Source organism: Gavialis gangeticus, unplaced genomic scaffold (assembly GCF_001723915.1).
Source record: "Gavialis gangeticus isolate Ggan-Ray unplaced genomic scaffold, GavGan_comp1, whole genome shotgun sequence".
Taxonomy (NCBI): domain Eukaryota; kingdom Metazoa; phylum Chordata; order Crocodylia; family Gavialidae; genus Gavialis; species Gavialis gangeticus.
This window is the reverse complement of record NW_017729009.1, coordinates 10,325,924-10,341,685: the sequence shown is the minus strand read 5'-3', so window position 1 is coordinate 10,341,685 and position 15,762 is coordinate 10,325,924. Positions and strand designations below refer to the sequence as shown.

General features: G+C 47.3%; 1 protein-coding gene across 5 annotated transcripts in view; it reads left to right on the top strand.

Annotated features, from left to right (window-relative positions):
* The window catches only part of TPX2 (TPX2, microtubule nucleation factor), a 28,061-nt gene that overhangs the window by 4,192 nt on the left and 8,107 nt on the right, over window positions 1-15,762 (top strand). For 2 of the 5 annotated variants that reach the window (XM_019509987.1, XM_019509985.1), the window contains exons 1-9: window positions 248-346; window positions 7,350-7,521; window positions 8,567-8,680; window positions 9,852-9,987; window positions 11,721-11,852; window positions 12,269-12,313; window positions 12,741-12,863; window positions 13,371-13,504; window positions 14,598-14,755. In XM_019509987.1, the coding sequence (XP_019365532.1) occupies window positions 7,419-7,521; window positions 8,567-8,680; window positions 9,852-9,987; window positions 11,721-11,852; window positions 12,269-12,313; window positions 12,741-12,863; window positions 13,371-13,504; window positions 14,598-14,755 (945 nt within the window). In that variant the 5' untranslated portion in view covers window positions 248-346; window positions 7,350-7,418. Of the gene's footprint in view, window positions 1-247; window positions 347-7,349; window positions 7,522-8,566; window positions 8,681-9,851; window positions 9,988-11,720; window positions 11,853-12,268; window positions 12,314-12,740; window positions 12,864-13,370; window positions 13,505-14,597; window positions 14,756-15,762 lie in introns of those variants that run through there. The other 3 variants (XM_019509991.1, XM_019509988.1, XM_019509986.1) reach the window with 2 other exon arrangements.

The following is a 15,762-nucleotide window of genomic DNA, read 5'->3' as shown; positions in this document are numbered from 1 at the left end:
CCCCCTCTCGGCGCTGATTGGCCAGCTATTTCTGCTAGTCAAAGCTCCTTGTCCTCCGTTTGGCGGTGCCTTCTGGGAGTTGTAGTGTGTTTGCCCTCCCCCTGCAGGCCGCCTCGGGTCAGGCACACTACAGATCCCAGCAGCCTCAGCGCTAGCGGCTGGCTTCCGGGGAGGGTTGTTTTCATCCGGGGGCCCGGGCCTTTCCCCGCCCCCCGGCTGTGGTTGGCCCAATCGGCTTGGCCGGGCTCCGCTGATTGGTGGGTTTGAACGAGGGAGCCATGTTTCAAAGTCGTTAACGGCGGCGGCAGCGAGAGTGTGTGGCGAGCGGTGCGGCCGCGGGCCCGAGGTGAGCCGGGCGGGAGGGCTGCGGAATTGGGCCGCACTTCATGTCTCCTGTGGGGGGCTGCTGGTGCTCGGCGGCGGGGAGCCGCGTCCCCGGGCCGGGCTCTCCGCGGAGGAGACTACAGCGAGCTGAGAGGGGGCGACGGTGAACCAGGAGGGGTAAAAAGGGGTCGCGCGAAGCCCCCAACAGTCTTCCAGGGCGGGGGGGCCGCAGGGCGCCCGCTCCCTCCACAGGCGCTCACAGAGGCTGTTGGCCGGCGCTTTGCCCCATGAATGGCAGCTCCAGGAGCCCCTTAAATCCTCTGCCCCCCCGCTTCTGGAGCTCAGCACTTGAGGCATGGTTCGTGTCGCACCTGGGAAACCGGGCCAAAAAATACCGGGGGGCCAGAAACGGCCGTTTGCATTCGGGTGCCGGCCTCTGCGTCACAAAAACAGCTGGCAGCAGTATCCTGCGCCCCCAAGAGAGTGGCAGCCGAGGACAGGCTCTTGCCATTTTAAGCCCGAGGCAAAGAAATGATGAGATGCTGCTGAAACGAAGGCACGGCAGAAACGTTGCCTGAGTTGGGCATCATCCGGAGGACAGAGTATCCCCTCGCAGCCTGCCAGGCCTCCCGGGGTGACCTGCCCCCCTCGGTCACCCTGACAGTGACGCATCTTTCACTCCTCTTAGGGGGCTGCCTCTTGGCTCTGCCAGGTTTTAGGGTGTGGGCGGCACCGTTAGCAATGCCTGCTGCTCATGTCGAGTCCTGGAAGGAGGTTTCATACCAGAGATAAGGAAAAACGTCTTCATGGTTTGTGCCTGGACTCTGCAACAGGCTCACGGGCAGCGACCCAGGAGATGGGACATGCGCCGTGTGGGGTTGTTTGACCCCCCCCGCAGCCCTTCCTGCCCTGGACCCGACAATCTTGCAAGGCTCCTTCCAGCCCTACGCTTGTGTGAACCTGTTGTAGGCCCCGGCTTCCTTGGGCTGCGCAGGTTATCTGCTCAATGCCTTTTTCCCCCCCATCAGCTACAGAATTCTTTAAAAGGGCCACGGCTGTTGCCACTGCGCCATGCGAGCACGTCGTTTTCAACAATAAAACGGGTTCTTGAAAGCCAAACTGTCACAAGTCGCATGTCTCTGTGAGGGCATGCTTTAATGCCAATAAATTAATGTTTCCTAGTGAAACGAGGAGTCTGGAAACGTGGCGAGTGAGAAAGTTCTTCAGCTTCTCAAAGTTGCTTACAATTGGCTTAATAGTGCTGCGCCTGCTGTCTGTCTGCCCACCCCCTGCGTGTGTTGTGATGCCTCCTAAATCTAAAGCAAGGGAGCCACGTTGACAGACGTTTCTTTATTTGCAGGCCCGTAATCTTAATGGTTTGTGTAGCCCTGCGCTAGTACAGCTGCTTCATATCCCTTAGACAAGGGTCTGGAGATGTCTGGAATTGTGAAGGCTAATGGACACCTGCTTTACCTGGACCAAGCTTCTTGGGTAAAGGGTGTATAAATAGCACTGATATCATTGGCCACTGAAGGTTTTGAAAACCCAAGGAAATGTCTATTTCTGTGACAGTGTATTGGCTAGCCTGTCTAAAATGATATGTTAGGGGCTTTAATATCTATTTTTAGGACATCCTGACTTTGTGTAGTATAAAACTTGATTTACAGAGCATGAGATGTCAGGGTTATCTATTTCTGGGTTGTTGGGAGGGGAGAGTGACTGGAAGAGCTATTACTGGGGCATAGGATGTTTGTGGGAAATTCTGTTCCTGTTCACTCATTCCTCTCTCTGGCCCCTCCCTGAACTTCTAATTGATGTTGACAGGGGCTGGTAGATCTCCGGAATTTGCTGGGATTTGATCCGGTATCTACCCAGAGCTGACGATCTCATTTCTTCAGAAATTGGTATGCGGGTGTTACAATAGCGAATGGGGTTATGTAAAACAGTGTTGGATCCGAGAACCTGAATTTAGCCGGGGCACCCTCAGGAGGAAGGAATGTTGCTGCAGCCTACAGGCTAAGGAGACACGGATAGCAAGTGGCAAAGGAATTTTGGAGGAGATAGAGGGAAACTAAAAACCCCAGTTTTGGACAAACAAACATGGTTCTAATATTGTGGGGGGAAAGCCTGACTGACCCTTGTGCTGAACCCTCTAATAGTCCTTGAGAAATCAAAATATCAAATGTTGCAAGTCCATTGCTCTGAAAGGCTAGCATTGTCTTGCTCTTCACCCCTTCCCCTCTCCCCACACAGTCAAAAGGAAGTTTGAATCCCCGATACCCAAATATTTATGCACATGTAGACTCTGGCTTGTGCTCAGCAGTCCTGTAAGGTATCTGTTTGGGGAGGGGGAGCAGGGGGAGAGAGTGCATTCAAAACCGGTGGCCTCCATAGCTTTATTTGTAGTTGGATTTAGTCATGTCATTAGAGTAGTGTGGCACCCTGGCTGTAGAATTGGAAACAAAATTAAAAACCTTGTTGTCTGAGCATGTTCTGCCATGCTGAAAATGGGGAGCAGAAAGTTCATTTGTGCCCATCAGGCAGAATATGTATGAAGACAAGAGGTTTCCATGGCACCTCATTGAGGGACCTCATTCTTACTGCTAAGAGTTGGCAGAGGATAGCTTTTTCCAGGTTGTGTTTGGCCCTGCAAAAGGGTTGGATCCCACTCCTATAACAGCCGAGTGTTCAAAGAGTGCTGAATTGCAGAAAGGCACAATCTGAATGCTGCACCAGGCCAGAGGAAAAGTCAAGACACTGTTGTGTTCAAGTGACCCAGAACACAGATGTTTTTGTGTATGGAAAGGCATAAGCAGTACTTTTAAAAATGATCTGACTTGGTGACTCAGCGGCTGGGGGGAATTCTGCTACACAGGAATTACCATTTGGATAATAGCACTGGTGCATCCTGTGTTCCAACAATATTCCGACCTAGAGGCTTCAGAGGAGCAGCTGAAATTCCCACAACGTCTAGTTATATAATAACATGGGCATGGGGAAAGCTTCTCCCTTGTCAAACCCTAATTGTCAGGCTTGTGCCCTGAAGCAGGGTGACTTGTATACCTTAACTTGATCCAGTTAGATAATTGTGGATGTCCTCTGGAAGTGCCCCATCTTCCTTTTTCAATCCTGCCAAGCTCTGGAAGTTAGCGATATTTGTGATAATGCGCTGGTGCATTCCTGTTAAAGAAACTTGTCTTTCAACTTTAAGAGGAGGCTGGATGTACACCTTGCTGGGGTCATTTGACCCCAGTACTCTTTCCTGCCATGGCAGGGGGTCGGACTCGATCTGCTCAGGTCCCTTCTGACCCTAGAAACTATGAAACTTCATGGATGAGCCCTTGGCCTTTTGAGACGGACACTCTTGCTTGCTGACTTGCCCTTTCTCAACAGTTCAGTTTAACTCCTGCTGTGCACTGAGGGCATTGATATGCAAACGCTAGGATTTTCAATCCCATTCTCTATGCATCCTAGCATTTTATGGCTTGATTCAGACTGGCTGGTTGTTGAAGAGAAAGTGCTCTACCACAAGAAGTTGGTCAGTTTAGATCAGCATTTCTCAACCTGTGGGTCATGACTCATGACCCAAAAGTGAGTCACAAGAATATATGGAAGGGTTGTGAACAAACTTTAAAAATGGATTGTCCTTAAAAGGAAAAAAACGTGGGAAACCATGGCTTTTCCCTTGCAGGTTGACTGAGTTCTGGCCTGCCGGGGGCTGCTTGGGGGCCCTGCTGCCCCACACTCCCATCCCCTGCCCCACAAACTGGAGGACTCAGGATGGGGAGCAGCAAGTCGGGAGTGAGGGGCACTGGGTCAAGACATCATCAATATTTACAAATGGGTCCTGGTACAAAAAAGATTGAGAACCACTGGTTTAGACACTAAATGTGTAGCATGAATTATGTCTTAACACATATCATGTGCTAGGCAATGTATTGTAATTAACAGGACTATATTTTAACTTTGTTCAGTCCCTCTGCAGCGCCTCAGTTATACCCAGTCTTGACAAGACTAAACTTTAATTTTCAAGAAATCTATCCTCTTTCTAAAGAATTAATAAACTAAAAAGACATGATAGTCAATGCAATTTTGCTGCCACCTGAAGGTTTGTCTACACCTAGGGTTTTCAACCTTTTTTTCATTTGTGGCCCCCTTTGGAAATTTTGAATGGAGGTGTGGCCCCCTTTGAATTGTAAGTGTGGGTATTCACATGCTTTTGACTGATCACAGTCTCTTTCATGGACCCCTTAGACAGCCTGCAGACCACCAGAGGTCCACAGATTGCAGGTTGAAAACCACTGGTGTACCCTTGAAAGCTAATTTGGAATAAAGTAGGCTTTGAGTGCAAAGCTGTTCCTGAATTATTCCATGTTTGGGCACTCTTATCCTGGAACAGGAGTGCCTTGTCCAAATATAGCTCAATCTGGTTTGAATACAGGTGCAAGTCACTTTTCTAAAGCAAACTCCCACAGGAGCAATCCTGTGTGTAGACAGACCCATTGTTTGAACACCAATTGACCTCCCCTTTATAAGCCTTTATCTTCGGCTTTCTGCAAAGTGCAGTTATGTAACTTGGCACATGCATCCTTCACACATGCAGCTAGCTGACCAGAGCCAGAGGGGACCTTAGCTAAGTTAATACCCCCTGTGTTTGGTAGTGCGGGTAAACTATCCAGCAATAAACAGGTGTCAGCAGGTCACTTTCCAAGTGGAGATGGCATGAAAGAGAAATGAATGCCATTTTGTTGTTTAACTGTTGTGCAGGAAGCCTTTGCTCTGCCTCCAGTGTGCTGGGGATTACTGAATCCCTTTCTACTGAATCTACCTTTGGAGGGGAGTGGAGTATGCACAAAACAGCTTGCCTGCATTTATTTGGGTTACAGAACTGCTGGAATAAATACATTTGGTGGGGGAGGATGAGAAGTGTCAGACTTTAGGAAAAGTTAGGGAGTTTATGGTCACAAGTCCAAGACCCCACTGCTGTTCTGTGCATCTGGGTTAATTTCAGCAGTGATGGCCTGTGTGGGAATGGCAAAGGGGCACAACAGTCAATTGAAGCAAACTATTTACATACAAAACTGGTCTGTCTTAGGTTTGCTGTAGTCCAAAATCTAATCACAATCATCCCCAGCTCCCTGCTGGCTTTCCAAGGAACTTGTAGCATTTACGACTACGCGGTGAAGCATTTCCTCTGAATGGCTGCTGGACAACTCATGCAGATTTGCAAAGAAGTGTACCTTAGCACGCTTCTTGTGCAAAAACCTGTGCCCATTGAGCGGGAGTATTTGCTAGGTTTCTCACAGTAAAAAGTCAGAAGTAACTTGGCTTCAGCAAACTGCTCCAACTTTACATCAGTCTGGCAGTGGAGTCTCGCCCTGGGTACAAATATCTATGAAACGTGATGCCTGGTGCTCCAGCTTGGCGGATTGATTTGTTTGGGGAGGAGGGGAGAATGCAGATGACGCATTTGATTTTAAAAAAAAGTGAGTAGTGTTGACAGAAACTGGATCCTGATTGTGTGGGGGTAGGAAAGCATCCAATTCCAGCCATGTCTTCAGCTCAGTTACAGTTGGTTTTGGCTGTGATTCTTCTGCTTTGCCTCCTATGGGGTTTTTAAGCTCTTGCCCAGACATCCTCACAATCATGTAGCTGACTCTTCTCTAATGACAACTTTCTCCCTAACTACAGCACTTCTGTGCTGGGGGACTGGAGGTTTCTTGCTATGCAGCCAACTTTAGAGAGGAGTGACCATGGGTTGTAAATTATAGTGGCACCTGCTAATGCAGCTTTGATTTATGCATGGACAAACCTTCCTGTTGACTAGAGCCAACCTTTTTTAGGCATATATATGTTGTTGCTCTGGGCTGAAATGGGGACGGTCTGGGTTGGCAGGTAGCTTTGTTCTCGCGTTGCTCTGGACCAAGAGTATTTTTCTGCCTCAAAAATGTCTGTACTGGATAAAAGCAGCATCCCGACAGCAGCGAAGGATCTTTGCAGTGACGTCTTGGGCTGTGCTCTACTTCACTGCATGCCTGATGAAAGGCAGACTTTCAGCATAAGGATTTGTAACTTGATTCTGTTTCTCTCATTTTGAATCTGCTTAGTTTAAGTCCCATGTTTCAGCACTTCCTAAGAAAAGGTGGCAGTTTTGGTTCAGAGGTGGTGGCAGCTACTGCCACTGCTCTGTTGTACTCGGTGTGTTTATAACCTGCCCAGGCAGGTGGGGGCAGTGCTGTAGCATTCTCTAAGGCTTTACACAGCACCCCTCTGTTTTTGTCCAAGTAAGAATGCACTGTGGGATTGTTGATACGCTTGTCCGTTTCTGTCATGTTGCCAGACAGCGTTCTCCATGCAAGAACACAATAGGCGTTTTGAGCGTTGCTAAGATGCCTTTATCCGGCTGCAAAATGGAGTAGCAGGACTCCAAAATGGCCTGCGAGGGCTGCACTGAGATGTGATGTGGAGTCCCTCTATCAGACAAAGGCTGATAGCTTGGAAAAACTACTGAGTGGTAACAAGTGAGCCTTGCCTGGCACACGTGGAGAGCCAGGAGGGCAAGCTGTCTCTTTCTGCAGAGTTAAATGTTCCAATATTAATGTGTTTCTAACCCTGATGCCATGCTGGATTGTGTGTGTGGGGCTATGTTGTATTCCAGCAGCTCAGTCTGAGCACAAGACATTGGGGTATGGATTTGAGCCCCATGTTGCTGATACTGAGAGTTTTTAAATACAGGATGGACAAATATTTCTCAAGGAGCCTTAGACAGTGTTGCTTCTGCCTGGAGCAGGGGGTTGAGCTAGATGACCACCTGGAGTCCCTTCCAGCCCTATGATTGTACAAGTGACCTGACCACTATGCCAAAGCTGCTGCCCTAGCTTTTCCCTTCATCATTAGAATAAAATGAGCAGGTCTGTGACTGATTTCATGCTGTTCACAACCTGTGAAACTGTCCAACCCTTCCCCAATTTATTTATATAAATAGTACCCAGATTAAAACTGTGGGCTTTTTTTTCTTCTTCTAGTCATTAATTGGAACCGTTGGTTGGTTGCAGTGGCACAACTGACACTTCTGGAGGCAAGGTGGGGCAAAGATGTCTCATCCAAGCTCTCGCTATTCTTTTGATGCTCCAGACACCCATATCAACTTTGCGGCTCTGAGCGATGACGACGTACATAATGCCGACTCCTGGTTTGGTAAGTAGCTTGCAGGTGGAGACCATACATTTAGGTAAAGCTTGGGGAAAGGAAAACACGTCCCCAATCTGGAACGCTGTCTTGTACTAGGCCCAGCTTCTTCAGCAAATAAATCGTGCTGATTGATGCTGGCCAATAGCACCTGTAAAGCCTGGTGACATTGCCTCTATCAAGATATAAGAGCTGACAGCAGGCTTAGTTATTCTCACATCTCTACTCTGTGGCATCATAATGAATAATTGATCGTTCCTTCTTGTGTCTTTGCACCACGTTTGACCATTTTATTGCACATGCTTGTGCTCATTTATTGTACTTTTCAAGATCTTTCATTGTACATGTCTTCAAGCAGTGGGCATTGGAGCAGGTATTGCATAGTCTGAGGCCCTGTGCCACAATCCCAGGTGGCTGAACCAATGGTATAGTCCCTCTTCATTAGTTCCTTGGAGCGTCCAACTCTGGTGCGTAGGCAGTTGAGACATTGGCACTTTTGCCATGGTTCATCAGCTTCTGATAGTAAGGACTCAGGTGTTGGATGTCCATTTATTTGCTGTCAGGTATTTTCTTCAGCTTCTTGTTCCACATCTGTAGTCGCGTCTCCTCGGTTGTGGCATTGAGAGGCTGGGTGCTGGTGAGGTGCTGGTGCTTCTGAATGGCCCTTCCAAATTGCCTGTGTGGTCTCCAGTCACCATAGTCATTCCAGGTATTGAAGGCCTTATTATAAGGCCCTTGACACGTCTCTTGTAAGCACAAGACGTAGCACTGGGCTTTATTACACTGATTTACAATCAGTTCTTTTTTTTTTGCTGTTGAAAACCCTTCAAGTTTTGTGGATAGTACTGTCAATGCTGGCCCTAAGGAGGCCTTGTGTCTACTTCAGTCATAAGGTATTACAGTTGGTTATAGCTGATCAATTTGTAGGGTCAAAATCATGGTTTGGACTATTAGCAGAATTTGCAGGTATTACCTGACAGTGGCCTTATCATGAATGCTGCTATTACGGCCCCCAATAATAATTGATTATGCTGTACTTACATTTTTATCACAGATCGTACAGACAACTTGGAGAATGTCTTTCCTACACAGGATGTGATAACTGTCTTGCAGAACTTGCCTGCTGTTTCAAAAGCTAACCTTCCAGAAGTCCATATGGTAAAATCCAGTAAGTTGACAGTTGGTGGGAGAGAAAGGGCAACTTGTTCTTCACCTGGCAGAAGATGACTTGAGGGCTTGGTGCAGAGTGGTTTAAAGCTTGACTTGATCAGTACGATCCTGTGAAGTTCCCAGAGGTGCTCAACATCCCTGCCTGATTTACAGATTTTGTGGACTCTTAGCAAGGTTTAGAAATGCACTGTGGACATGCTTGGTCAAAACTTTCTTCCTGCTCTGGGATTTTTCTTATCTGACCAGGCTGGGGATTTTCCATCTTCTCAACTGTCCACTGTGAAACATGACTCTTCAGTATTTTCCCTTCTGGCTTTCTCTGTTTAACACTTTCCTTTTCTTCTAACAATGTAACCGGTCTAGTGTTGGGACCAAGCTGAAAGACAGTAGAGACACTGAGTCTGCTGATCTTCGTGGAAAGAATTCTAGATTTGCCCCAAACCCTTGGACCAAATTGTGGCTTTGTAAGAGTCTTACTGTTACAGCATACACATCACCAATGCACCAGCTACATCTGTCCCCTATTCTGAAGTCTCAGATATTCTTCCTTAAGCATAACTTGCTCAACCCTTTTGCAAAAAGTTCCACTGGAAGTGTTAATTCTCCCTGGCCCAAGGTGTGTGTGGAGTGCCCTGGCTTCAGAACACTCTCTTGTAAGGCCCTCTCTTACCAGGTTGTCTGGCTGGCTTTTCCCTGGTATAGAACAGCATAAAAACTCTACTTGACAGTAGAGTTCTTAATAAAATAAGATTTCTTAGCATAAAAAAGATGGATCTGAAATAAAATAAAGAGTTCTCTCAGCCTACCGAGGCTCATATCTCCCCAAAGTTTAAACTCAATGAGAAACTTCTGCGTTAAGTTACAGAAAAGAGAATTGAAACAATTAATTTACACTCCCTACAACTACTGGGAGAACAGTAGGGGTTAATCTGTGTATAGACTATGGTGGGGGGGGCTAGAAGAGGCATGGATTGACAGTTAGATCTTTTGTTTTTGCTTTCAGAGACTTGCCCTTTAGAGCCTTGGTCTCTAACAGGAAGGAAAAAGCCTGTCAGTCTGTGGTCAGTCCAGGACCTTTTGGTTTGCTACTGCTTAGTAAACTTGTCTGTGGTTTGACTGTAAGCAAGATAGGATGGAAGAAACTAACCTTTCCTTGTTGCTTTTATTAGGTGAAAATTATGACACAGAGGATGCAGAAACAGGGCAGGTACAGGCAACTTTGGTTACAAAGAACATTTTTGGCTCCCTGACAACTTGGAGAACCACCTCCAACAATGCTTCTGCCCCTGCAGGAACTTCTCAAAGGTAAGAATGCCCACTGTAAACTTAACCAAGTCTCATGCAGAGTCTTGTAATAACCCTCATCCTCAGGACATGCAGTGTGTGTCCTAGACTAGGTGAATGCAGCAGGGTGCTTAGTGTATCTGTCGCTAAGAGAAGAGGTGTGGCAGGGGCCAGTTAGACACCAGACCAGAAGGGGACTGGGCTTTGGAGCATATAAGGCCAGTGACTGAGCTGGTCAGGCAGTCTGATCTTAAAAACTGTGGGAGAGGCGCTCCTGGGCAGCAGGACTATGTATAGGCACACTCCTGCTTTAACATCCGAGCTGGGATAAGCAAACCAGGAGGTCCTAGCAGGCCTGGGAGCGAGGGCAGAGGGCCCAGAGCCCATAAATGGGGCATGTGTCAGCAGGACCAAAGAATTCAGAGGGTTGGAGCCCAGGAGAGGCAAGTGTCAGCAGGGCCAGGGGAGCCCAAGGGTCTTGCTGGCCCAGGGGTGGGGCCAGGGCCCAGAGAGGGGCCTAAGGCCTCAGAAAGCCACAGCTGGAGACTGGCTGGGCCAGGGGAGCCCAAGAGTCTTGACTGGCCTAGGAGCAGGGCCAGGGCCCAGAGAGTGGCCAAAGACTGGGTCACAGCTGGCGACTGAAGGGGCCAAGGAGCCAGTAGCACAGGATGGGCTTGTTAATAGGGAGGAGCCTGATAGGGTGGGACACAGTGCTCAGGAGCAGCCCGCATACACAGAGTGCCTGGACGGGGAGTACAGATGGAGAAGCTGCACTCAGGCAAGCTTCTTCATGTTGTCCTACTGTTGTGCCTGCCTTGAACCTGGAGTCCCTGCTGGTAGGGTTGGGAAGGTACTTCCTCAGCTGTGGTGCCTCCAGTCTTGTAAAGTGTATGACCACCTGGAACTTGTGTGGCCAGGCAGGCTCCCCTTGCTGATGGTGGTAACTGGACGTTACCAGTAGTTCTGACTTCAGTGTTCAGCTTATGTGAAACTGTATTTGTGTGTGGCTTTGTATTCTGGTACGTGCTCTCAGATGTGACTTTAGTCTCCATTGAGTGGTTTAATGCCAAGCTTGGCAGAATTTGATTTTTGTTTGTTTGTTTTAAATAATTTTGACAGATAATATCAATGTTTATTTTACAGCCTTTATTTAGATTTTTATCAATTTTTTAAATTTTAAGGATTGCGTGGAATTAAGATGGGGGGGCAGACAATTTATTAACAACATATGTAACTACTATAGGACTGCCATTAGCGGAGCAGCAGAGCTACCATCAGTCTTGGCTCCACTCACCTGCAGCTCCCTTGTTCACTTTGTCACTTCCTTTTCCTTTGTTGCTAGTCCTCTGGGGTTTCTGGGACTTGCAGTCCAAACTAGTCACCACGATTCTGTAGGTCTGCTCCCCCTGTCGTCATACGCTCCATCAGCCATCAAATTTTAATTGATGGCCCCCTTTCTATACATTTTGATTATCAATGATGGAAATATTTGTTGTTTGACCTTGGTGTGAGGTGAAATTGGCATTTATCATCACTTACTGATTAAGAAATCAAATTCTGCAAAGCCTATTTAATGGTAATCTGCCCTTGCTCTCCTCTGTGAAACGTAATTACATGTAGCATGTTCTGTATTTGGGTGATGCTTTCTAATTTATGTTGGGGGCACAGGCAGCCTCATGTGATATATTCCAAAAACCTCATCAGGGAATTGACAGACTTGTTTTTTTTTAATCTTTTCTCCACCACTGCTGTAGAACGACCAGAAGACTGTCTGGTCAACAGAAAAATGCACAGCAGCGCAAACGCTTGGCTAAAGTCAAAGCAGAGATGCATGCAGTTGCCTCAGTCAAAAAAGAAGAGATTCCACCCTTGAAAAAGCAGAAAATGTATGTTGCTAGAGGTCTACTTGGGGCCACTTTCTCTTTAAAAGCTTCCATTTCAATGGGGTTGTACAAGAGCTGGCTCGGAAGAGGTGATAAGGACCTGATTCATGATACCGTTTCCATAAAGAAATCAAGTGAAATAGTTTTGGGGCCCAGGGGAGGTGCTAAACCAGGGAGGTGAGTGACATAGCTAGAATGGCTCTCAAATTCAACTTAAATGTGACACTGTCCTAAGTTAGAAAACTATTGTTTTTTTTTCTATCCCAAATATACCTGCTGTTGAATGTATTCCTTCGAAGTAAGCAGGGACTACGTTCTTCACCTAGCAGAAAGTACAGTGTACATACAAAGTCCACCTGTGAAGCAAAAGATGATTTCTGAAACCTTAGTAATTAGTTTCCCTTCTGCTGCCTTGACAGAGTACCGGGGAAAACTAAATCCTCTGTTCCATGTTGTGTAGCCAGGTAAGATACTTTGGGATATCTTGAGAGCAGTGGTTCTCAACCTCTTTTGGTCTTAAGTTCCCCGCCCCATGACTTCTGTGAATTGTGTGGCACCCCATTTCAAAAAACTACTTTTATATATTACAATGCTTGTCTCCCTGCAGAGGGGCCAGGCAGTGAGGGTGGGGATTCAGCCAGGCAGGAACAAGCCTGAACCTGTGCTTATCTACTTATCTCCTCGTACCTTCTTGCACCTTCAGAGGATCTGGCAGCACCCCAAGTTCTACAACACCCTGGCTGAGAATCACTGCTCTAGACCACAGGAGAACTTACTAGGTGTTTGTTGTTGTGCACAGTGGTGAGAGTTAGAACTGGTCTTGCACTGAAAATGCTGGCAGCTTGGGAAAAGCTTGTCCAGTTTGCACTGATCATTGTCTTTTCCTTGCAGTTCCAGCAGCAGAGAAGTGCTGACTGAAATATCCACAGAGGGTGAACACTTACACAATACTGAATGCTCCCCAACAAAACCCAGAGGCAAGCTGAATGCGCACGCTACACCAACATTGCTGAAGTAGGTAGCTTTCCTTAAACAGGGATCGCTTCTTCTGTGCCAATAACTATAGTAAAATAAGACTAAACCGTTAACTTAGTTATTCCAAGAAAACTTTCAATAGTGGAGGGTGGCTGGATGAAAGAACATTCTTGCAGGGGTTGTAGATATGTATACTGTAAATCGCAAGCCCAGAGGAGGTGCCTTTTCCATCCCTGCTGTCTATCTGAATGCTATCTTGAGCCAGGGAATCAAAGGCTGACCTGCTATGTAGGGTAAAGGCCAAAGTTGTAGCAAGGCCTCCAGAAATTGAGCAGTACAATTCATCACTGCCCTGCTTTCTGGATCTTGCTGTTTGAGTGGTATTATGATGCTGAAGAGCATAAACCCCCTTTTCCTGTTTGATCCAGGGTTACCTGCTGTCATATATGTTGTAGCAGGAGCATCTCGGGCAGTCAGAGCCGAGAGCGTAAACCTCATAGCTAGGACTAATTTTTGTTTCTGCTTTTTTTGACCTCCTTCTTTCAGAAGAAGCAATCCTCCTGGCAAGCTGAAGAGCACAGAGGAGCAGGAGCTGGAAAAGATGCAGCAACTGCAGCAGGAGGTGATTGAACTGCGTAAGAGAAATGAAGAGTCCCTGAAAGCAGCTATTGCTGGCGCAGGTAGGCTGTAGCTGAACCTGGAGGCCTCAAGTGTGGCAGGCCCACCTAGTGATCACTGGGTCTTAATCGAGCCTAAGAGAAAAGCCAACAAATAGTCGTTCTCCTTGCTGGAGAGATCCAAAACTTTGGCATGCAGTTTGAGCACTCAGTCATGGTTGCTTCTTACTGGTTGGTATCGGCTATTATGCTGTAACAGAAGTACTTCTCAGTCTTGTCTCTGAGAACTGTAAAATCCTTGTGCTCAAGTGAACTCTGTGAAAGCTGGTGTGTTGAAAGGGCCTGCAGGTTGGAGTGAGTGTTTCCAACGCAGGGCTGCAAGAAACTGCCTATTTCAATAACTGTTTTTGAAGCACTAACACTTGTGCACATGTGGGAATAACACCCTGGCTCCAGTTCTCCAGATGATCTGCCTTGTTTGATGTAACCTCAGCCAATTCTTCCTAGAGATGCAAAGCTGGTAAAGGTATTGAACAGGATGTTTACGGTGAGATAGGTGTGAACCTAATGCTTGTGACTTAAGCAAATTGTGCGTGCGTGTGTACTAAGTGGCTGAAAGAGGTTTTAGTCCCCAGGCTTTCATATGAGCTAAGTAGCATAACAGACTTTCTCTAGTCTTTGAGTCTAGCTTACTCTCAGCCAGTGTCCAGTACAGTCAGAATCCTGGCAGAAGTTAGGGGAGAGCAGGAATGCTGCTGCACTCTACTTGGGTTAGAGCATCTTTCAATGTGAGGAGATACAGTCTGAGCACTGCAGGGAATTCCCAAGGCACAAGGTTCTTGCTGGGCAAAGGGGTGGGGATGATTATATGGGGCTCAGGTCAAGTGAAGCGCTGACTCAGGAGTAGCAGGAGGGTGATAGCAGAGCAAGCTCATTCTCTCTTCCCACATTTGTGCCAGCATTGAGTAGGGTTCTTGCTGCTGCGCTGGTCCACAAAACTTGGAAGTAGAAAGCTTAACTTCTGTGCTCTAAAAGAGAGAGGGGGCTGACTCACGTTCTTACAGGAATACCATGTGCAGTGTCAGTCCTTTAAACAACACCCTGAGGTTTTTGGACCATGCTTCACTACTGCTCAGTCTTGTGGTTCTTCTTTTAGGACAACCTGCAAGGAAAGCCATCATTCAGGTTACAAAGCCAGTCAACTTCCATTTCTGCACTGAGGAGAGAATCAAACAGCACACAGAAAGCCAGCCTGGAAATGAATACAAGGAGGTCAATTTTGTGTCTGGCCTAAGGAAGCATCCTCCTTCTCCGGTGAGAGAAGAGGGCAGCAAGGGTGCTGCTTAATTGTTTAGGCTCCCAGGAAACTCCAAAAAGAGAATAATGTAAAATGTAGCTCATGCTTTACTAGCACACCTACCTTTCAATTTGCCAAGATGAGAGCTGCGTATCCTTTCTTTCTGGCTAAAATAACATAATCAATGAGAAATGTAGTCCCAATTCCAAGGATTGGTTTCAAGCAGGAGTATAGATCCACTTAGCATGCTGTTTAGAGGTTGTAGTTGCATTTATCAGCTAAGGGACTGGGTAGCTTGCATGGGTAGTAGCTTCTGCTATCAATTTGGACCTAGGAGAAGATTTCTTAAGGGTTTCATTTAATCCAAGTGGAAGGCTTGGTTGTGTTATCCTGTGTGGGTGTTAGTCTAACACCTAACCTTAGAATTGTAGAAGTAGGGTTGGAAGGGACCTTGTAGAGCTTCAACTGGGCTCAAATGACTTCGACCAAGTAGGCATCAAGCCTCTTCTTAAGGACCCCCAGGGTAGGAGCCGGCACCACTTCCCTTGGAAGTTGTTTCCAGATCCTAGCCGCCCTAACTGTGAAGTAGTTCTTACGGATGTCTAATTTAAACCTACTCTCCAACAACTTATGGCCGTTATTCCTTGTTATGCCATGGGGCGCAAGGGGAAACAAGGTCTCCCTCAAACCCTTCTGGTCCCCCCTAGTGAGTTTATAGACAGTCACCAGGTCCCCCTCAGCCTTCTCTTGTGAAGGCTGAACAGGTTCAGGTCCCGCAGTCTCTCATTGTAGGGTCTGCTTTGGATCGTGCGGGTGACCCTGCTCTGGACCCTCAATGTTGTCCACATCCCTCCTGAAGTGGGGCACACAGAACTGGACACAGTACTCCAGCTGTGGCCTGACCAGTGTCGCGTAGAGGAGAAGGATCACCTTGGCCCTACGTGAGATGCACCTGTGGATGCATGACAAGGTCCAGTTAGCGCTGCCAACCGTGACCTTGCATTGTCGGCCCATGTTCATCTTG